Raw genomic sequence first — 22613 nt, 5'->3', positions numbered from 1 at the left:
CAGGGGCAACGTTACCATGCAGCCGTATATACGCCTTGACCGAGGCTGAAAACGAACACCTTCGGGAGTATATAACAGCCAACTTACAAAATGGCTTTATTAGACACTCTAATTCGCCGGTATCTTCTCCCTTGTTCTTCGTACCGAAGAAGTCCGGGGAACTCCGGACTTGCATAGATTACCGCAGGGTGAATCGGATAACCATCAAAAACCGTTACCCACTTCCACTCATCCCCGTCCTTCTAGATCAGGTTAGGGACGCGGTCATATATACTAAGCTGGATCTTCGTGGGGCTTACCATCTTGTGCGGGTGCGCGAAGGTGACGAGTGGAAAACCGCCTTCCGAACCAAATTCGGATTGTATGAATATCAGGTTATGCCATTTGGTCTTTGTAACGCACCTGCTGCTTTCCAGCATTTCTTAGATGAGGTTCTTCGGAAATGTTTGGACATATGTGCCGTCGTGTACATTGATGACATCCTCATTTATTCTCACAGCCTAGAAGATCACGTCCAGCATGTACGCGCTGTCTTACAAAAGTTAAGAGAGTACCATCTATATGCCAAACTTGAGAAATGTGAATTCCACCGTACTACCGTGGAATTCTTGGGGTACTACCTTACTCCCGACAGGCATACAAATGGATAAAAAAAGGTAAGGGCCATTCTTGATTGGCCCCCGCCAGCCAATATAAAAGACGTACAATCCTTTCTGGGATTTGCGAATTTCTACAGATGGTTTGTCAAGAATTTCTCTGAGCTGGTCACTCCGATCACGAGACTTCTGCGCAAAGGCTGCCCGTTCATTTGGGATGCCTTGGCTGAGCAGGGATTTCAACGGCTCAAGAAGGCCTTTACCGATGCGCCAGTATTGAAACATCCGGACTTGTCCCAACCATTTGTGGTGGAAACGGACGCTTCCAGCTATGCGCTGGGAGCCGTTCTGTCCCAACGAGATCCTCAGACGGGCCTCTTACACCCAGTAGCCTACTATTCGAGGAAACTGCTTCCAGCAGAAGTGAACTACATCATAGCAGATAGGGAACTATTGGCCATAAAGGCAGCCTTTGGCGAGTGGCGGCACTATTTGATGGGGGCACGTCACACAGTGACGGTTATTACCGACCATCGCAACCTTCAGTTTATTAGGACTGCCAAGACCTTGAGTCCGCGTCAACTGCGTTGGGCCCAATATTTCGCAGAGTTTGATTTTATTATCACATACAGACCCGGAACGAACAATCGGAAAGCTGACATTTTGTCCCGCTATCCAGACAAGGTCTCTGAGGAAATAGAAACTGTGCCTCGGCCAATAGTCTCTCCAGCACAGATAGTGGGTTTAACCACCAACATTTTTGAGAGCATCCAAAAGGAGCTTTCCATGCACGACCTTCATCAATGGTGCAAACAGGATCCCCAGCACACCATTAAGGATGGGCTCCCGTATCATGGGCATTCTTTGTATTTGCCCACTATACCTCTACGGGAAAAAGCGATGTCGTGGTGCCATGACTCCTCCCTAGCGGGTCATCCCGGTAGGGCAAAGACTTTAGAATTGGTAGCAAGACATTTTTGGTGGCCAAGGTGGCGGCTTGATGTTCAGCAATACGTACAACAGTGTGCAATATGTGCCCGGAATAAAGCCGACCACCAGAAAACAGCGGGCCTCCTACGTCCCCTGCCAACGCCTACTACACCGTGGCATACAGTCACTATGGACCTCATAGTCGAGTTCCCACAAGTGCAAGGCTACACCTCCATACTGGTGGTGGTAGATGCCTTTTCAAAAATGGCTCATTTCATCCCCTGTAAAGGGGTTCCAACAGCCAAGGAAATTGCAGATTTGTTCTTGCAAAATGTGGTTCGCCTTCATGGCCTTCCATGCCGTATAATCACTGACAGGGGTCCACAGTTCACTTCCAGGTTCTGGCGCGAGTTTTGCAACATCATTGGAATGGAAGTTCGATTATCCTCGGGTTATCACCCTGAGACGGACGGCCAAACCGAACGCGTGAACCAAGGACTTGAACAGTTCCTGCGTTGCTTGGCCGCGGGACGAGAGACGACGTGGGTTCAACACACTTGGCTAGCAGAATTGGCATACAACAATGCTGTTCACTCTTCCACAAAACGATCCCCGTTCTTCTGCTTGTATGGAAGACATCCACGGATTTTACCTTTATCCGTCCCAGCAGCAGAAGCGGTATTGCCTACATTGGCAGGACAACGGATCGGAATAGAGCAGGTTTGGAAGGAGGTGCAGGATAATCTTGTAAAAGCCAAACATACATACAAAAAATATGCCGATAAACATCGACGTGCCAGCCCTGTGTATCATAAAAACGATCTGGTATGGTTGTCCACCCGAAACTTACGGTTAGAAGGGCCCAAAAAATTACAACCTCGCTATCTAGGCCCATTCAGCATAGAAAAAATAATCAACCCAGTAGCGGTTCGGCTAGCCCTGCCACCCCAGATGAAAATCCACCCTACTTTCCACACATCACTGTTGAAACCAGCTCCGCCTGGCGCGAGCACCCAAAAAACACCCCCAGTACTCATACAAGGGGAAACCGAGTATGAAGTTCGAGCTATTCTGAATTCCAAAAAATTAAGGAATGGCCAAATCTATTATTTAATTGACTGGGTGGGGTACGGGCCTGAAGACCGCTCCTGGGAACCCTCGCACCATGTGCATGCCCCACGGTTGCTGCGCACTTTCCACAAAAACCACCCTGATAAACCAGGAGGGCCTGCCTTCTGTGGGAGGGGGAGTGCTGTCAGGAGTAGGGTTGGCCTAAGGCCAAGTACTATTGGAGTTGTGGGGCCAGGGACCATGAAGAAACCCATATCCAGAAGGGTATTGTACTTTAGAGGGCTGTTATGCCCTTTCTGCAGACAAAATGCGGCTACAAACTACAAATCCCAGCGTTTGGCTCGCCAGGACTACAATCCCCAGCATGCTTCGCGGGCTCGGGAGCCAATGGGAAGCCGCGCTGGGTGTGGCTCACGAATGCCCATGCGCAAGCCCCGAGGCATGGGGCTTGTGCTCGAGACACCGAAGAGAGAGGACGTAAGCCCAGCAGCTCCCCGGAATCCATACGCGAGGGGCCCAGAGCCACTGGAACAACGATCCGGCCCCTCGCTGATACAAGATAAGTGCCGCTCAGCCCAAGCAGAGTCTGGGATCCTTAGGGGAAGCGCAGGGGGCATTGCCTGATCCCCCCAGAGCCCCTGCGCATCACGTAAAAGCTAAGTGGGCGGGTTCACGGGAAGTCACATTTGCGAAAGTGAAGGAAGGAAGTGTGCATGGTTTCACGTGCATTTGTCTCGTGGGGAAAACGCCGGAAGGGCGCATGAGATGGAGGAGCACTAGTTTGGGGCACCCGGTCTGAGGAAAGACCGCGTTTTGGCACCCGGTCTGAGGGAAGACCGTGTCTTTGGGCAAACTGTAAAACTTGGGGTTTGATAAGCCACGTGCGGCAGCGCACCCTAAGATTCGTGGAATATATATATAAAAACGCTGAATGCGTGTTGAGTGAGTTTGTGAGGGAGTGAGAGACCAACAGAACGTAAGACATGCGCTAATGCTTGTCCTTTGTTTTCTTTTAGTTTGAACCCGATTTGAACCTGAATCTCGGACCGCAAGGACGTGGCACAGGACTTGACAGCCTTTGCAGGACAGGACTTCCAAAGACTGAAGCAAAAGCTAAGTGTGCTAGTGCATGTGACTGTGTTCATGAAAAAACGTAAAAGGGCTCATGTCAACAATTGTTTGTTGCTAATCCTAGTATGCTTACTGTAGTGCTCAAAGGAGCACCTACATGTTTGTTCTAAGGGTAAGGTGAAGGAAAAACACCTTTACATGTAAAGGTGTTATGGCAGTTCCATCAGTCAGTTTGAGGAAAGTGTGCAGACATCGATTACCCTAAAATCTCCAGTCCCATCCATAACCTCTCCCCAACCCTCAACCCGGTTATCCAAAAATCCCTCTACCTATCCACTCATCGAGATCCTAACCCTCCTTCCCCGCTCTGGTTAAGGAGGTCTGTGTAAGCTCTGACTTACAGGCACTGAAACCATTGAGGGGGTGGTTGGTACTGCGTCGCTCCTGCGCCTAGGACCTGAGCATCCTGACAGCCCCCTGTCCCCAATGCTTTATGCAATTTATCTAGAACCTCTCCTGCAGGCAATTAGGGAGACCCGGGAGATAAAGGGCATTCCATTCGGAGGGAGGGAACAGAAAGTCGCAGCATTTGCTGATGACATGTTACTAACACTGACAGCCCCCCGTGAGTCTATCCAAGCAAGCAGGGCTTTGCTGGAGGAGTTTGGGGTAGCCTCCGGCTTGAAGATTAATATTGGCAAATCAGAACTCTTGAATCTGGCTCTAAACCCAGAGGATTGGGAGTCGCTTAGGGCGGCTACCCCATTCCTATTGAGCCCAGGCGGCATTACATACCTGGGAGTGAAAATTACACCAACTTTAGCTGGCTGGTACCAAGCTAACTACCCACCACTGCTGTGGTATATTAAGTGGGATTATCGTCGGTGAAGGGACCTCCGTGTGTCGTGGCTGGGCAGGGTGGCAGCAGTTAAAATGGTGACTTTGCCGCGCCTTGTGTACCTTTTCCAAGCAATACTGCAAGCAGTACCTGCAGGCTTTTTTAAGGAGTTCAGAACCCTGACCAGCGAATTTTTGTGGGCAGGGAGGAAAGCACGAGTTAGCAGGCAGCTGATGATGGCACCTAGACGGGAGGGGGGCCTTGCACTAACGAATTTTCAACATTATTATGAAGCTGCGCAGCTGCGGTTAATTAGAGAGTGGCTTCGGGAAGGGGAGGCCACACAGGACAAACAGTGGGTGAAAATGGATAGAGCGGTGGCGCACCATAATCTTGCGGAGGTATTGTGGCTCTCAAAGCAGTTAAGGCCTAGGCACCTTTACGAGAGAACCATAACGAAATTAATGGCAGAGAATTGGGACAAGCTGGTGAGAACAAAGGGGATTACAACCTTTCCATCTCCTTTCACACCCTTGTTTGGTAATGGGGACTTCACGCCAAGGCTGGAGGTGGGCGCGTTCACGTAGTGGCAGGAAGGGGGGTGTAAATGGCTAGGCAAGTTGTTCTGTGGGGGGAGAATTCTTTCATTTGAGGAGTGCAAGAGGGAGTACGGGATAAAAGAAGGGGACAGGCTCAGATACGCGCAACTGTGGCACTGGGCACTGAACTCAGCGAACAGGCAGGCAGCAACAAGAGAAAAGACAAGCTTCAAGAGATTCCTTTTGTCTAATGACAGGTCCAGGGGGCTGATATCCAATCTTGGACGATGCCACCATCAGAGGCCAATGGCGATACATGCGGAGGTGGGAGCAGATCATGGGAAGGGAAATTGAGCGAGAGGGGTGGGAGAGGCTATGGAGGAGAATCCCCAAATTGGGGAAGGCGTCACAACTTCAGGAAACATGGTACAAGATTCTGTTCGGGTGGCATTATACTCCAGCACGTCGTCGGGAGATCTATCCTAACACTTTCGGGATGTGCTGGAGGGGTTGTGGATTGGAGGGCACGGCACAACACATTTGGTGGGACTGCCCTGTAATCAGGCCCTTTTGGCAGGAAGTTGAGGAGGCTCAGGAGCAGGCGTTTGGAGTAGGGAGCAGCAGACCACCAGAGCTATCTCTCCTGGGGCTTGGAGGGGGAACTGTCCCAGGGGAGCCAAGATCTCGGGAGAAGGCGAGGGTGATCCTCGTAATTGCAGCTATGACAGTAATAGCGCAACGATGGAGGAGTGCTGAGGTTCCCCTACTGAGAGACTTGCTGCGGAAACTCAGGGAAATTGTAGCCCTTGAGTGGGCAACTTACGCAATGAACGATAAAGTTCTTTCCTTTGCAACGGACTGGGAGGAAATTATGGTGTTTCTCAAGGATGATTTTCTAATTGGGTGGCGCCCTCAGCGTTTGCGGCTCCTGGGCCTGCAGTAGATTTTTTGCGTGTTACCCTCGGATGTAATGGGTCAAGGACAAAACAGGGGGGAGATGAGGGGGGGTCGTGGGGTCATGTCCAGGGTTGTTTTAACATTATGAACTTATTTGATTGACTCAGGGCGTAATAGCTCAAGGACTGGTTAACGCTGCTTGCGGGGGGGGGGGGGAGTTGGGACTTGCTTTATTCTTTGTTGTTGAAAATACATTAAAAGTTTTTTTTTTTAAAGTGTGGAATGGGTCTAATCTAAGAAGAACAGGAGGAGGTGAATGTGTTGCAATTACTCCCCTGACTTCGTTTTTTTCCGATGACTAGGTGAGTCGACTGGAGGTCGCTTGAGGTAGGTTTTCCAGCAATTTGTTCTGATGATGGATGTCTACAGGTTTGCGGGTCTGAGGATTTCTACATTTAAAATTTCTACAGTCGGATGCTGATGTAGGGGGCAACGCCTGGTGGAAAAGGCAAGCAGGATTAATTGATGCAGGACTCCTCTGAACACCTCACAGGACATAGGTTATTGACTTTCACGGACTGTCACTGCTCAGCGACGATGGCAGGCGGCTTTCCAGTCGTGGTCGAAGAAGACCTTCCAGAGCAGGATCCCTTGAAGCTGGGAAGCTGAAACTTGGCAGGAAGGTGTCTTGTGGAGACTGTTAGGCAAGATTTTATGCAGTACCCTTTGGGTGTACTACAATAACCTTGAAGTCCTGGCAATAGGGACCCCACCTTTGGTATAAGTCTGAACTACACAGGTTGGTAGTGTGGCTGAGCAACCAGGCTTATCTCAAGAGGGGTCAATGTGAGCAGTAATGTTGTGACTCAGAGTTTCACAGTACAGTTATCCAAATAAACACTTGCAATCAAGGTTTCTTGATAAAACAATAATTAATTTATTTCACAGTCAGTTGTATAAGCCTTCTTCAGAAGGGAGCAATATATGTAGCAATTAAAATATACTTCAAAACACACTCTTAGGGTCTCTAAATCAGATGATACCCATTGGGGATGGCACACAGACACTTCCTACAACCACAGGTGACTTAAATAGCTAGGACACTGTGGACATTGATTTATCACTGGTACAGTTAGAGCAATACTGAGTTTGGTGAAAAAGAGAGAATAGAGGAATAAAACAAAGGTTAACAAATAATTCATAAACAGGTAAGTACTTTTGAAACCTTCCAATGTTCAGCAAATTAACCCTTTCCTGTGGAAAAGGTAAAGTACAGAGTCAGAAGTAAAGAAGAGTCACTCAAGAGCCAGGACAGCCAATGTTAATTGCACAATGTCTAGGGGAGCTGAAGATCTTCTTTGCAGGTAGGTAAAAAGTCTTGCACAATGTTTTTAGAAACATTTGTGGAAAAATAGAACACTTTAAGGGCCACAAGCTGGGAGGCTTGCGAGGAGCAAACCTATAGCAACTCTGCAATGTAACCGAGACAGGTCTGAACTGAGAGCAAGTAAGGCTACACAACAGGAAGTAAGTTCTTTTAGACTTTACAGTATCTCTGGTTAGAAGCAATGGTTCCAGCTGGCTTCTGTTCCTGTAAAGCTCTGCAGATCCTGTTGTTCCTGAGCCTCAGTCCTGGGGACAAGAGGGAGGATGTCTGGGGACTCCTGCTCTGCAATGGGGCAGAGAGCGGCAGCAATGGGCAAATTTCAGTTCAGCTGTCCTTCTGTGTTTCAGCTCCTCGTGTCTGACAGCAAATCGCAACACCGCGGTTCTCGGATACCACTTCAGACTATCCTTGCTTCTGGGGTCCAGCAGTCTGGTGAGGTGACTCAGGTTCAGTCAGTCCTGCATCAGGGAAGTCCAGATGATCTTCCTAGCACTCGGGTCCGACTTAAAAGCAACGCACACAATCTGCTTCGAGAGGATGTCCAGACACGCTTAATTTGAAGTTAATTGGCGAACCAACTCAAAGGGAGAAGTCGTCCTTGCAGGGCTTCTCTACTCGAGGCGAATTTGGAGCTTCAACAAAGCAGCAGCGCTTCACCGGGCAAACCAATGGTCCTGGAGTTGCAGCAGGCGTCCCTTCCAAGTTCTTCTTCGGATTCCTTTTGTCCAGTGGTCGACTCTGCCTTCCAAGCCAAAAAGCCTCACCTTTTATGCTGGTTTCTCCCATTCATTCCAGCCTAGCTGTCAATCACACAGCAGGGTGACTGACCTTGCTGGACAGCCAGCTGGCCAATCACCTTAGGGTTCATTCCTGTAACCAAGGGGATTAAGCACAGGGAGTTTCGGGCACCTCCCTCACTTCCTGCCCCTGCCAGACATACTGGAGCCAGATGGGGACTTCACTCGTGAATCCCGCCAAAGACAAAACGAACAGATGGACCAAGCCTGGTTTGGCGCGCAGAGTAAATCTCACGAAGGACCTTTTAAACAAGAAATGGCAAAAAAAGACCACTGGGCCATTTTGATGAAATGGGCACCGATGGGTATCTCACTGTGGCTGCAAACGTAGCCCACAGTAAAAACACACACTGGTAGTAAAAAGTAAACCACTGCAAATAGCCATCAATTGTAGAAAGGGTAACATATAAAATGTTACATGAGAAACTAGACAAAGGGGATATTAAGTAACTACTCCAGCACCCTATGGTAAGATAGTGTGTGCTGTGTCTAGAATGTTACGCAATGTAAGTAAAGTAAATTTCACTTCACTGCTCTTGGAAACAATAGTTTATCCAAGAGAAGGTATTTAAACCCTTGGGAAATCTAAGAGCGTTCCCTGTGCCACTGCACTGAAGGTGCTGTGTGACACAATGTAAAGATGATGCCTATGGAGTTTGTCAGACTCCAAAGTCAAAAGAAACACAGAAAAAAAAAAAATCACATTTAAAATTACAGAGATAAAAAAGTCCTAAAGTCCAGCAAAAGAGCTGGGGGTCTCTAAGATAGAAAGGAATTTCTGAGAATTCTCCCCAACAGTGACAAACGCGGAACAGCAATGATTCTACCGGGGTAGCCCACTTGAGAGCTGGTCACTCCACTGGTTGGTCCAGGGACACCTCTGAAAGCTCAGGACAACTAGATCCTCGTGAATTTGTCAAAACTGTTTTGCTCCCACCAGTCCAAGGGTTGAGGCTCTGCTCACTGCCTTCGCAGATCAGGTCATCCAGCAGGGCTTCACCGTGCAAAAAGCAGGAAGTAGATGAAAGCCTCTTCGGGAGTCGTCCACGGATCTTCAACCAGCTGCTCTTCTACACAGGATGCTTGGCTTCAATGCAGATCAGAAGAAATGGCTGCAGGAGGAGTCCTCTTACCCTAAATCCTGGCTAGAACCAACTCCCGGTCCACTAATGATAAAGATCTGCACCATTCGAACAGCCAGCAGTGGTCCAATCAGGGATCACTGTGGGTTTCACTCATGCCACACACCTAGACTTTCAGATTCCCCAGATGTCGAGTGGGACCAGACAGTCCCACCCACATCCTGGGTCAATACACACCAGGCCAGCTTTCCTGGGTGAATGCATAACCGCATAACAGATTTCATAGCATGAGAAGTTAGGAAGAAGGCCAACAACAATATGGCCAGAGAACAAGCAAACAATCTTGTGGCACAGCTATTTTAGGGCACTAGCCACGTTTAGTAGCCAGACGTGGTAAATGCGAATGTGCACACTAAAAAGAATGCAAAAAAGGTAAACAAATATCTGTTCCACAAGCTAGTCTTTAGGCACATATCAAAGTAACCAAACATCCCAAGTATAAAAGAGGAGGGTGATACAAAAGTATCCACACTGCACTGCATTTTAAGATGCTGTGTGCACTATCAAAATGTTAACAAAAAGGTAAAATGACAGAAGGGTAACATAGCTTCCCAGTACTGATAGTATAAATGACTGATCAGTTTCCCCATGACAAAATGAGCAAAAGGCCAGCGAAATGAAGCAGAAGGTTTCACTTCCCTGTACAAAGTCACAACAGGTTCAAAAACAAAAGCAAAACGTTTGTGGGTCCATAGAATATGTAGGGAAAGTTGCCAAAAGAGAAATCTTTCCTAACCAAAGTATTCAACTTGAGCCAAATATGTTTTTTTTCAGCCGCAATTAGGCGTTACTAGAAGTTGAAGTTCGGTACACCCCTAATTGTGATTGACTATATCACAGTCCTTGCACTTCATGCCTTTCTCCAGGTCAATTTGTGCCTCCAAAAGGGTTCAGATTGTAAGATCATAGATGCTTCTTAGAAGCAGGTCCATGAGGGCAAATGACAGACCCAGAAAGGGCTGAGTATACATCTATAAAGGGGGACAGATATTTACTTCACTTTCAGATGGAATCTCTGTAACCAGAGTACAATGGCTTTCTCTTTGTGTGTGCCATTCTATCATATTATTTTGTATTTGAGCATTACTGTAAGCTGCATTTTTGCCTATTTTTTAATGCCAACCAATTTATAGTTGTTTGTTGATAGTTCTGTCCTTTTCTTTAGTGGTCAAGTGTCTGGTCAACAAGCCAGCCAGCTCTATGGGGGAGCAGAACAGTGGTAAGCTGGGCAACAATGTATCAGCAACAGAATAGCATCTGTTTTGGTAGCATACTTTGCTAAAACCATAGGCCAGCTTAGACTGGGGGCAAAGGGCAGCATAACTGGGGGATAGCTTGATTTAATAAATTCATTGTGGGAAACCAAGAGTTTTACATGGGTAACATTTTGTCCTGGTCTAGTTCCAAGATATTGCTGTGTTATCTAAAAAGATTAATCAAGCAGAAATCAGATGTATGAAGCAGAAGGTGCGAACACAGTGTATGTGAGGATTAAAACACAAACATCTGAAATCTGTAAAGCTCTCACTCTCTGAAAACAGGTTTGTCTGGATGCGGCAGTAAGGCACAGGTAGAGAAACGCAGGTAAAGAATCCATGTGCATAGTGTGAGAAACCTCAGGGCGTGCTCACTGGTACTCCCCAATGATCCTTTATTCAGGTTGCCAGGGGAGGGCCATCACCTTTGGATCCCAACCTTGGGGCCGGACAAGCGAGGGAGGATGACCTGGATAGAGGACCCTTGGGGAATGAGGAGAGAGCACCTGAGGGCGCGACATGGTATTCCCCCTGTCCTGACTCCTCTCTGCTTTCATGGGATATTGTCATTCATGTCCTGTCCTACCCCATGACTTTCCCTTGAACACTGGGAAAAGGAGGAAGATGGTTGGCAAAGCCCTTTTTCTAACTACAACACAAACCTATCCTCCCCTCCCTCACCCTTTCATAGGTTATTGTGAAACCCAACCCTTTCCTTCCGTTATCCTCATCTAATAATGATCCCAGCATAAAAGGAGGAGAAACGCCACTCATTTACTATTACTGTAGTAATAAGGCCAGAAGGAGGGGATTAGATGTATTACAGATTTACCATCTTAAACATCAAACCCGTCCCCATTCATTTGAACCAAGTACTGAGACTGGGACACCTGCAAGCGAGACGCGGGACTCCCGAAACCTTAGGCATGTCCTGATAATTGGGTAACGGAATGTCAGACAGGCTTTACACTGACCACACACCTACAGCCTGTCATTCTGCTGCAGGTGCATAAAAGGTGGGGGATGTAGTGCGGAGAGCAGCAGTTAGAGACACAGCAACAGGGAGGCTGTGTGTCTGAGTCCAGCAAGGGATCCCTGACTTGCAAGTAACTGGCATTCTGGAGGCGAGCAGCAAGGAGGCAGAGAGAAAACCAGCAGGAGACTGACTAGCAAGCACACTACCCCGTAGCAGAGCAGACGCTCAGGTGTGAAGAGGCAAGGGAGCTGTGTCTCCAGGTAGCCAGTGTGGTTAAAAGAGCAAGGCCGTGGGCAGGGCCGACCTCCGCTTATGTAAACTGGGTGTGTTTGTTCTCCTGCCGTGTCCAGGAGTGTCAGAGGGACAGGTGGTGAGACCTTGACCTCAGCTGCACGGTTAGGAAGCGGATAGGCTGATAGCACGATCAAAATCACTGCCGGTGAGTCTGAAGTACAGGGAGATTCGCAGTGTGATACGTGCGGCTATATACTATGTAGCAAGTGTATGCAGAATGAAAGGAAATCCATTATTGCAGTCCTCCACGATTGTGAGACAATCGGATAATGCGGACTGGGAAAGAAGAAACGCAGAGTATCTGAATGAAGGCGCAGGAAGGGAAAACCCATTGTCAAGGCCTTCAGAGTGAAAGTACTGTATGTGGCAAGACAAACTAATAGAACCATGTGTGATACAAAGTTACCAAGTTGTTGCTGTCGAAAGTCTCGGTGGACTAAAAGAAGAAAATAGACATCAGAGAGGAGCTGTGTGAGGTACAAAGTGCAAGCAAAGTGGCGCTAGCAATCGAGAAACACAGTGAGAGCCGACAGAAGGCTGTACACGAGAAAGGAACACTTTAAAAGGGCCACAGCAAGTAAAGCCCAGCCAAGCCAAGTAAACTAAGTGAACTGACAAGGAAGGGGCAAAGCTAGAAGCCCCAAGCCCCGGGGTTGCGTGACCTGCAATGGGTGGACTATGTGGTCCGACAACTGCACCCAGACCAGGGGGAGCCTGAAAGTGGAACACAGAGGTGGGGAAGGGAACCCCAGAAGTGTTTGTCAATAACTACAACAGCTACACATAAGAGCAGAGACTTTGGGAAGGGAACCGAGTCTAAAAGGGTACTGTGGACATTAAGGGAAAGACAAATTGCTGCTTTCTGTGTTCAGGCAAGAGAAGCCTAAGAAACTAGCTAGACATTGGTTTTCTCAGATGCACAAACAACAAAACAGGAAGACTGTGAGCTGTTCAGGTACTGTGACATTTACTTGAGTGAATCCTGAAACATTGTGGAACTTTACTCCCTGAGAGTCTGGAACTTGGGCAAGGGAGTTGTGGGAGAAGCTCCTAAAAGACATTGTCATATGATTTTGGAACACTTATTAAGCACATTTCAGCACATTGTTAGTATTAGAAGTAAGGGCAAGTATAGATTGTGACACGGACACAGACAGCATTTTACTTTGGACTTTTAGATACATCAGTTGAGAGACGTCCCCTCTTAGAGCTAGGGCAAGTTAGGCACTACTCCCACCCAGAAGTTTTAAATAAAGGTTTTCCAATTGGATCTCTTGCGTCTGTGTCTAATTGTTGATACCTTGTCTGTCTCACAATAGTGATGACAATCCAAATACACCAGCAATTGGAGAACAATGACATGAAAGGGGAAGGGGCACGCTTTACTGAGATAAGATGAGGTCCACAACACCAAAACGACCCCCAGCTTGAGCACATTTTCCCAGTACCACTAATAAAGTAATGCCACACAATGAGAATGCAAGGCACTCAACGGAACATTCAAGGCGCCCTCATCTGCGATATTCACAGGAACTTAATAAAAAATACATGTACAATAAGCCTAATCAAAGAAAACATACCTGCAGCCCTTTGGATGCATCCCTACGTGCATTGCTTCGTTGCTTCTCAGCTTGCGTCTAGTTTTATAAATCCAATACATATACACCTTATTTCAAACAACTGTAGCCTTTCACGATTGTGCTTAAAGCAAATATTTGCTCAGACACTGCTCACGAGTTAACATGACTAGTCCCAGTAGAAATGTACTATTAAGCTCACCTTGAATTCAGTGACAGATTTGTACTCATTCAATGCAATCTTGTCCTTCATTGTGCTGAAGTCCATAGGATGCTTTATTATTGCAAAATACCCAGGTGCAATGGCATCCGTCACTGGGAACGCGAAAAAACCATGAGGATCTTTCCTAAGAATAAAGAAACAATGTCATTTTACAAACATCTTTGGTATTGCACCCTTCATATTTACCCTACAGTTTCGGCAATCAAAGTAACTTTCATCATCACGTTTCATGGATTTAGGTAATAAAGGACAATCGGCACACTAGGATTGGGCAACTTATTTAATAATGTAAGCCACACTGACACTGAAAGTCCCATGGTGTGCAACTCCGGCAACTTGTTCCTGTATTTTTTACTGATCGTAACCAGTTCAGTTGTTAGGCAAGATTGCACGCAGTACCCTTTGGGTGCACTACAATAACCCTGATCTCCTGGCAATAGGGACCCAACATTTGGTATAAGCCTGAACTACACAAGTTGGTAGTGTGGCTGAGCAGCAAGGCTCATCTCAAGAGGGGTCAATGTGAGCAGTCACAACACAGAGTTTCACAGTACAGTTATTCAAATAAACACTTTCACTCAAGGTTTCTTGATAAAACAATTATTCATTTATTTCACAGTCAGTTGTATAAGCCTTCCTCAGAAGGGAGCAATATATGTAACAATTAAAATACACTTCAAAACACACTCTTAGGTAAAAGGTCTTGCACCGTGTTTTTGGAAATGTCTGTAGAAAAAAAGAACACTTGAAGGGCCACAAGCTGGGAGGCTTGTGAAGGGCAAAGCTTTAGTAACTCTGCAAGGCATCCAAGGCAGGTCTCAACTGAGAGCAAGTAAGGCTACACAACAAGAGGTAAGTTGTTAGACTTTACAGTACCTCTGGTTAGAAGAAATGGTTCCAGCTGGCTTCTGTTCCTGTGCAGCTCTGCAGATCCTGTTGTTACTGGGCCTCAGTCGTGGGGAGAAGAGGGAGGGCGTCTGGTGACTCCTGCTCTGCAATGGGACGGTCAGCGGCAGAAATGGACAAACTTCAATTCAGCGGTCCTTCGGTGTTTCAGCTCCTCGTGTCTGACAGCAAATAGCAACACCGCGGTTCTCGGATACCACTTCAGACTTTCCATGCTTCTGGGGTCCAGCACTCTGTTGAGGTGGCTCAGGCTTGGTCAGTCATGAATCAGGAAGTCCGGAGGATCTTCCTAGCGCTCGGGTCCAACTTAAAAGCAACACACACAATCTGGTGTGCCTCTCCCTGGCACTTCGGTTCCTGCAGCAGCAGCAGTAGAAATAAAACCAGCTTTGAGAGGATGTCCAGACGGGCTTAGTTTGGAGTTGATTGGTCCCACCAACTCAAAGGGAGAAGTCGTCCTTGCAGGGCTTCTCTAGTCGAGGCGAATTCAGAGCTTCAGCACAGCAGCAGGTTTTCACAGAGAAACCCAACGGTCTAGGAGTTGCAGCAGGCGTCTCTTCCAAGTTCTTCTTCGGATTCCTTCCTCCAGTGGTCGGACTCTGCCATCCAAGCCGAAAAGTCTCGCCTTGTATGCAGGGTTCTCCCATTCATTCCAGCCTAGCTGTCAATCACACAGCAGGGTGGCTGTCCTTGCCGGACAGCCAGCTGGCCATTCACCTTTGGTTGCATTCCTGTAACCAAGGCGATTAAGCACAGGGAGATTTTTCGGCCACCTCCCTCACTTCCTGCCCCAGCCAGACATACTGGAGCCAGAGGAGGGATTCACGCAAAGAGACCAAACCTGGTTTGGCGCGCAGAGTAAAACTCAAGACGGACCTTTCCAACAAGAAATGAGGAAAAGAGAAGAACTTGGACAATTTGACGAAAATGGGCACCCATGGGTGCCTTACTGTGGCTGCGGGCGCAGCCCGAGGTAAAAACACACACTGGTAGTAAAAAGTAAACCACTGCAACCAGCCATTGATTGTAGAAAGGGTAACATAAAAATGTTTACATGGGAAACTAGACAAAAGGGATAATAAGTAACCCCTCCAGCACCCTATGGTAAGATAGTGCGTGCTGGGTCTAGAAAGTTATAAAATGTAAGTAAAGTCAATTTCACGTTACTGCTCTTGGAAACAGTAGTTAATTCAAGAGAAGGTATTTAAACCTTTAATGAACTGAAGGTGCTGTGTGACAATGTAAAGATGATGCCTATGGAGTTTTTCAGACTCCAAAGTCAAAAGAAACAGAGAATGAATAACATTAAAATTAACAGAGATAAAAAGTCCTAAAGTCCGGCAAAAGAGCTGGGGCTCTCTAGGGTAGAAGGAAATTAGCAAATTTCTGGAATTCTCCCTAACATCAGCAAACCCTTTTCTCTGATAAGTCCTGATCCGAGACATTATCAGAGACACAAATACTATGTCACTGGGTACTGTGAAGGCATAATGAAGCAAGACACAGACAACAGAAAGTTCAAACAGAAGAAGTTTATTAACTTAGATGTCAGTATGGTTGAAGGCCTAACTTGCCCTATGCTAAGGTAGGATTTCCCCACCTGAACGAAACCAAGGAACATCGGAGTCAAAGAGTTGAACTTTATAGTCTTTCTGTGTCCAAAACCTATTATTGCCCTCGCAACTAAAAAACAAATGTGTAGGGATGTTATAGTCAAATGAAACAGTGTTTATCTGAGCTTCTCCCAGCTCCCAGCTTTCTCTCTGCTCCCCTTCCCCAAGCAAAATAAAGTTCCATAAAAAAGAGAGTCTTTAGGTTTACCTTACTCTAGTTCAAGGCAATACAGTTCAGAAGCAATCCTGGGTTTCCCTTCCCCAAGTTTCAGATAAAACAATCAAAATAAAAAGAGGGCTTGAGACGCCAATCCCTAGACAACACAACACATGTAAACCTGCCAAGTCCAAGTCTCAGAGTTCCCTGCCCAAGATGTCAATGTCTCAAACAGGTTCCTTGGTGCCTTCTCCTGTGCACCAAGTTACCCTTACTTGGTTCCCTTTATTGGTTTTCTGGACTTAGAGTGTGTTCTTGGGCTCCTCTGGTTTCTCCTTAGCTGCCTCGTGGCTATGCCACCATGTGTCGCACACCCCTTTCCAAATGGCAGCCTTGTCACCCTGTATTCACTCCTTAAGGTTCACTGTTTGAGCTTTCTTCATTGTGCAACAATCATTCAATTTTATTCAATTGTAGTTCAGAGTTTAACGCAGTCTTATGCTGCTTAATTAAATTCAGCGTCAAGATTTTAGTTCATATTGTTGTGCAACATGAATTCAGTATTCAACATTTTACTGGTTTGCTTCAATGCTAAATCCCCCCTTTAGTTCAGAATTCAATACAACTTCACTTCCTTTCAATTTACCTGGAGTTCGGTATTCAATTCTTTTATGTATTTATTTTATTTGTTTATTTGACATTTGTAGAGCGTGCTGAACCCAAAAGCATCTGGACGCTAGTTACACATACATGAAGCAGAGAATACAAAAAAGGTCGATGTAGAGCAGGTGACGGGGATAGCCTGAGTGCTGTGCAGTGTGATCTATAAATCTTGCATAAGGAGCCATATTCTGAGTTCGCGGACGGACCAGAGGGAGGAGTCTGATCTAAGGGACAGAGGGAGGGCATTCCACTGTTTCACAGCCACGACTTGGAAGCTGTGGCTCCCTGCATTTTCTCGTTTGAATTTAGGAATGGTGAGGAGGTACGAGGTGGTGGCCCGGGTGAGTCTGTTGGATTGAAGTTAAGCAAATCTTTTAGAGAGATATTTAGGGCAGTGTTTGCTAAGCACTTGTGAGTGATGGAGAGAATTTTGAACATGATGCAGTCTTGGACAGGCAGCCAGTGGGCATTGCGTCTGGCTGTCGACATGTGCTGTATTTTTACGATATTCAATGCTGCTCTTAGGGCATTATTTTGGATGACTTGTAGTTTTTTGATGTTGCCAGTGGTCGAGCCTGCAAAGAAGGCGTTGCAGTAATCTAGTCTAGACAATAGAAGGGCTCTAGCTAATGTGATGCAGCTTTCTGGAATTAAGAAAGGTCTGCAGGCATTCATGAGTTTAGCTGTGTAGGCTGCCGCCAAAGCCGTTGCATTAACCTGTCTGGTTAGAGAGAGCGAGGGGTCAAGATAGGGTTTTTACTTCCTTCAGGACAGTGATGGGTTTCCCGTCTTTGGTGAAAGATTTGTAGTCGTTATCCAGTTTATTTAGTCGGGATAGGGTTTTATCATCATTTAGGCAGCGTTCGTGTCGTGCCCTCCATGCTTGGATGATTTGAAATATTTTGTTGAGGGCATTGGTTCTTCGTATGGTTATTCCTTTGTTGAATACTTTCGAAAACCTTCCTTTGTAAGGTGCGCGACCGCTTCAACAACACATTAATTGGTTGAGACGGAAGGATTCATACCGTACAGAGACTTTCGAAAACATGCTTGTTCCTTTAACAAGGAACACAATCACTCTTTTGTACAAGTCTCTGGCCTCTTTAACAATAGCGGTTCACTTCATGAGACTCGTGGTTACGGTAACACTGAGTTTCTTGGTCGGGGAAACTCACAGGTTCACTTTGAAGTCCTTTTCCATATCGCGCTGGCCATAAACTTGGCGGCTTCCTTCAAGGGGGTCTTTGTCCGCCCCTCAGACACTCTTGCAGCACCACAGGAGAATGAGCAGTCCTTTGGATGGTATGAAGGATGACCCCTCATCTGGTCTCCTTCATTGCCTCTGCGCCACAGAGCTCCAGCTCCCACTTCACACTCGGCTGCTTCAGTCCTCAGTGTGCTTCTACGGCTGCAGAATGGCTCACCAAGGCTCCCATCAGTGTCTCACCTCTCCCTCTTTACCTTCCTGTCCACACCCGACTATAGTTAGGCTTGTTAGTATGACATGCCTGGTCTTTGCAATGGCCCTTATCCGTCTCAGTACCAAAGTGGTGTACTGCATTGTTAGTGTGCCTAACTCCTAGTCGTCTCTTTCTCGTCCCAGTACTGTCAAATGTCACGTGTGGAAAAATTAGGGGATTGATGTTAGGGAGAATTCTCTGTTTAGGCTGAATTTCCTAACCTAGTGAGTCCCCCAGCAGCTTTGCTAGATTTTTGGGGTTTATTTTTTTCTCCTGCCAAGAGTGAGACTCTTTTTACCCTCACTCTTGGGCATGATTTGAGTGTGTTTCTTTGAATCTAAATGTGTTTAATGGGCTATGGGGTCTTTTACTCCATAGGGCTTCATGTGTTTTTGTGATGTGTGTTACACAGCACCCTCAGTGCAGTGACACAGGGGTGTCATAGTGACCCCCCAGTATAGACTCCATACCCTGGGACTGACTACTGTCTCCCAGGGCATGTAAAGTCACCATTGATTTTACTAGTCTTAAATTCTGAACAGAACCAGTACAAACCATCATATTGTGGACGTACTGGCTGGGGCAATTCGATTGCCCCGGGGTCTGTTAGTTGAGGGGGCACGTCTCCGTCCCCCCTGATCGAGTTTTGGCTGGTGGCAGTGGATACTACTTTTTATATTCAACCGCAAATATTTTCATATGGGATTTCACATTGTTTTAGGCTACTATCTTTATTTAATTATTTACGGTAGCCTCGAACATACCGCCGGTTTATTTAATTAATATTAATTCTCCGGTTGGTATTTTTTGCCAAAACTTGATTCTAAAATGGCGTTTGTGTTCTCTTCTGTGACTCCAACCCACGTCGAGCCCTTTGTTCCACTTTTTGGCGGGCTTCTCCACAGAAGCCCTCCAAAGTGGTGCCACTCTGTCTGGGGTACTTAGGAGGGGTGGGGGGGATTTAGGCACCCTGGACTGAGTTGCCTAGGCAACTCAAGTCGCACTCCGTCCTGATTGGCCCAAGTGGTGAGCCGGCCGGCTCACCACTTAGCATGTTTGAGTGACAGCTAGGCTGAGTGAATGGGGGTTTTCTGCATAAAAGCAGGGCTTTGGGGACTGGAACTTCAGAAGTCGCAACAGGACCTAAGATTCCGACGAGGGAGAAGCTGAGCCGACCTGCCATGACACCACCACCGGTGGAGCCCTGCTGGACCGTCTCACCACTTTTCTCAACGACAGAGGAGATCTCCCGCTGGAGAGTCTTCTTCCTTTGACTGGTGGGGATAACCAGTTTCACCGTCTTTTCGCCTTCCCGACATACCTCGTGGTCCCCTTGCCTGTGCAAAGCACCCCGGCAACCGAGAAACCACGTTTTACCACGACCGCGAACAAAGGTACCACCTTTAGCCGGAAAACTCTGCGGCTGGTTTCTTCCCTGGTAGTGCAACGACCTTCATCTTTCCTCCAAGTCGAGATCTTCTCTTTCCCTGGACGACGACGCAACTTGCACCCACTGCCAGGAACAATTGCCACCGCTGGAGGATCCTTCCCACTTAAGGTACCGTGTCCCGCCTGGCTTCCCTTGGTACCGACTGTACGGGGTAGATTTAGCCCCTGGCTTTCGAACCTGGGTTAGCCTGGGACACCCTGGCTAAACTTTCCTAAGCCTCTCTAAACTCTTTTTGAACCCTCTGCAAGACTTTCTAAGCCTGGTGTAACTGTGTGATCTTGGGCGCATTTGTGCTCTGCTCTCTCTAAGAGTGGGCCCAGCCTTTGGACTTTGGCTCACCAGTGACTTTTGCCCTTCTGCCTTGCTAACAGTGTTCCTGAACCTTAGAGTGGTGTACCTTCCCATATTCTGTCTTTTTCCCTCCCTTTATCACAAACTTATTGGAGTGCCATCTAGTTAAGCGCTCACCTCTGTATGAAAATAAGTGGTGTTTTACTGTGACTTGTCTGATAAGGAAAAAGGGGTGTATATATTACAATAGTAACTGTGTTTAGAATATTTTACAACAAGAGTGCTGGAGTGTTTCAAACCGTGTGTTTTTAAATAAATAATTATATACTTTGATACCAAAGCTCTGGTCAGTGTTTGCTTGTATTGGTGTATCTGAGTGCCTATTGTGTATACTTTGCATACTGCCTAACTCTCTTGAGGAAAGTCTGACTACTCAGCCACAGCTACCAGGTAAACCTGGGTGGTACAGACTGCTACCAAGTGGGTTTACTGCCAACACCTGTAGTCTTAAATCTTTTGCAGTGTTCCCTAAGGGAACTGCACAGGTTTCTGCCTAACACTGGTGTACAGCGGTGGGATTTGTATTGAGTATACATTTTAGAGTGCTTTAGGATACCTTAGTACAACTAACCACAAAGCTTAGCACTGAAAAAGTAATCTTTCTAACATGTCAACTATGGAAACTTATAGTCAAGAGTCCCTTGCTACAAAGACTGCTGATTGTTTAAGAGTACTATGTAAGCATAAGAACCTCCTGACTAAAGGCAAGAAAATGGAATTAATAGAAAGGTTGTTCGCTAACCAAAGTCTGGATGATGGTTCAGAGGAACCTACCATGACAGAAAATGTAGATAACAGTATAGAAATTGATAATGATCAAAATGTTGATAATCTTGAGGAAGAGTCAGAAGAGGAGGGTGAGGCTGCTGTGACTGTCCCCGCTAGGCCTCCGTCTGCTCTACCTGCTGTACCTACTGGGCCTTTGCCAAGTCCCACACTTAGTCCTCAATATCTTGAATTAGAGAAAATGAAACTTGAACTAGAGTTCAAGAGACTGAATACTCAGGCTGAACAGAGACATCAGGAAATTAATCAAGAACTAAGGTTAAGGGAAATGGAGCTCAAGCATGAGCTACAAATGAAGAAATTATCTGTCGAAAATGCTTCTCTCTGGCTCCTCTAGAAGTTCCAGTCCTAAAAGACCCCGGATGCCTAAAGAATTGGTTGGTATGTATGAGCCTAAGTTGGAGGTGTTGGATTGGTTGTCTCTGTTTGAATATAATCATGGGCTCCAGAACATCACAGGAAATGACTTACTCACCTGGTTGTTCTCTAGGCTTCCCCCTGTTGCAACTGATGTGGTAATGGAGTTGGGGGAGGAGGATAGGAAAGAGTATGAATGTGTGAAACTAGCTTTGATAGCTAGATTTGGGAAGACCCCTTCTCAGTATCTTAAGAGGTTTAGAACCCTCAAAAAGCATGATGGTACCCCTTGGGCTACCTGGGTGAGTGAAGGGTTGAAAAACTTAGAGGTATGGATTAAATGTTACAAAGTGAACACTTATGAAGGTATGAAGAATCTTGTTATGTTGGAGTCAATTTATGATGCCTGCTCTCCTGAGCTCAGACAGCACTTGGCTGATTCAAAAGAATTAGATTCCCGAAAACTAGCTAAGGCTGCTGACTTGTGGGTTGCCAACAGGGCCACTCACAAGGATTCTGGGGTAACTCAGAAAAAGGATGAGGGGAAACAGCCTAAAAAGGACTCCAAAGAGAATTCTAATACTGCAAATTCCAAAGAGGGCCCCAAACAAAACCAGAAGGGTAAGCCACCAGGGAAACCACAGCAGAATAGGTTCTCTTCTGGTGCCAAACCAGAGGGAGGTCAGAACAAGCCTCCATTACAGAAGGCATTTGGTAAATGCTTTGTTTTGGCTCTACTGACCATGTGAAAGGAGATCCCAGATGCAAGGGTAAACCTTCAGGGATCCAACTTGCCTCCTTAGCCTTCGCTCCAGAAGAGGAAGTCCCAATGGCAAGTGGAAACTTTCTACTGCTGGCTGATGAACCCATTGGTGTCTCAGCCAGTGTTTCTTTAGTCTCTCTGGGGTTGTGGGAACAACAGAACTTAGATGTGTATAATTCTATTCCAGATAATACTAAAGAGTATTATAAAGACAGTGTCCAGGTGAATGGTCAGGAGACTCCTGCCATTAGAGACACTGGGGCCAGCATAACTGTGGTGGATGAATCATTTTTCAAGGCAGAGGATGTTGCTAAGGCACCCAAATGCCTCACCAAGTTATCTGGAGGGCCTGTGCAGATGTGTCCCCAGTTACCAGTTCTCATCCAGTGTAATGACATGGCTGTAAAAATACCTGTCAGTGTACAATGTGAAGTGCCAGGTAGGGTTCTGTTGGGTAATGACCAGAAAGCTCTCGGAGTTGTGTCACATACCCCCAGACCACCTAGTAAAAGG

At 46.7% G+C, this 22613-nt stretch overlaps 1 protein-coding gene across 7 annotated transcripts in view; it reads right to left on the bottom strand.

The window, feature by feature from the left end:
* The window catches only part of BRD9 (bromodomain containing 9), a 1136180-nt gene that overhangs the window by 892538 nt on the left and 221029 nt on the right, over positions 1-22613 (bottom strand). For all 7 annotated transcript variants that reach the window (XM_069620588.1, XM_069620585.1, XM_069620589.1 and 4 more), the window contains exon 5: positions 13574-13718. In XM_069620588.1, coding sequence (XP_069476689.1) covers positions 13574-13718 — 145 coding nt within the window. The remainder of the gene's footprint in view (positions 1-13573; positions 13719-22613) is intronic.

The sequence above is a fragment of the Ambystoma mexicanum genome, chromosome 5q, assembly GCF_040938575.1.
Source record: "Ambystoma mexicanum isolate Mex_15411 chromosome 5q, UKY_AmexF1_1, whole genome shotgun sequence".
Lineage (NCBI taxonomy): Eukaryota > Metazoa > Chordata > Amphibia > Caudata > Ambystomatidae > Ambystoma > Ambystoma mexicanum.
The sequence above is the reverse complement of the archived record's forward strand: the minus strand, read 5'-3'. Positions and strand labels throughout refer to the sequence as shown.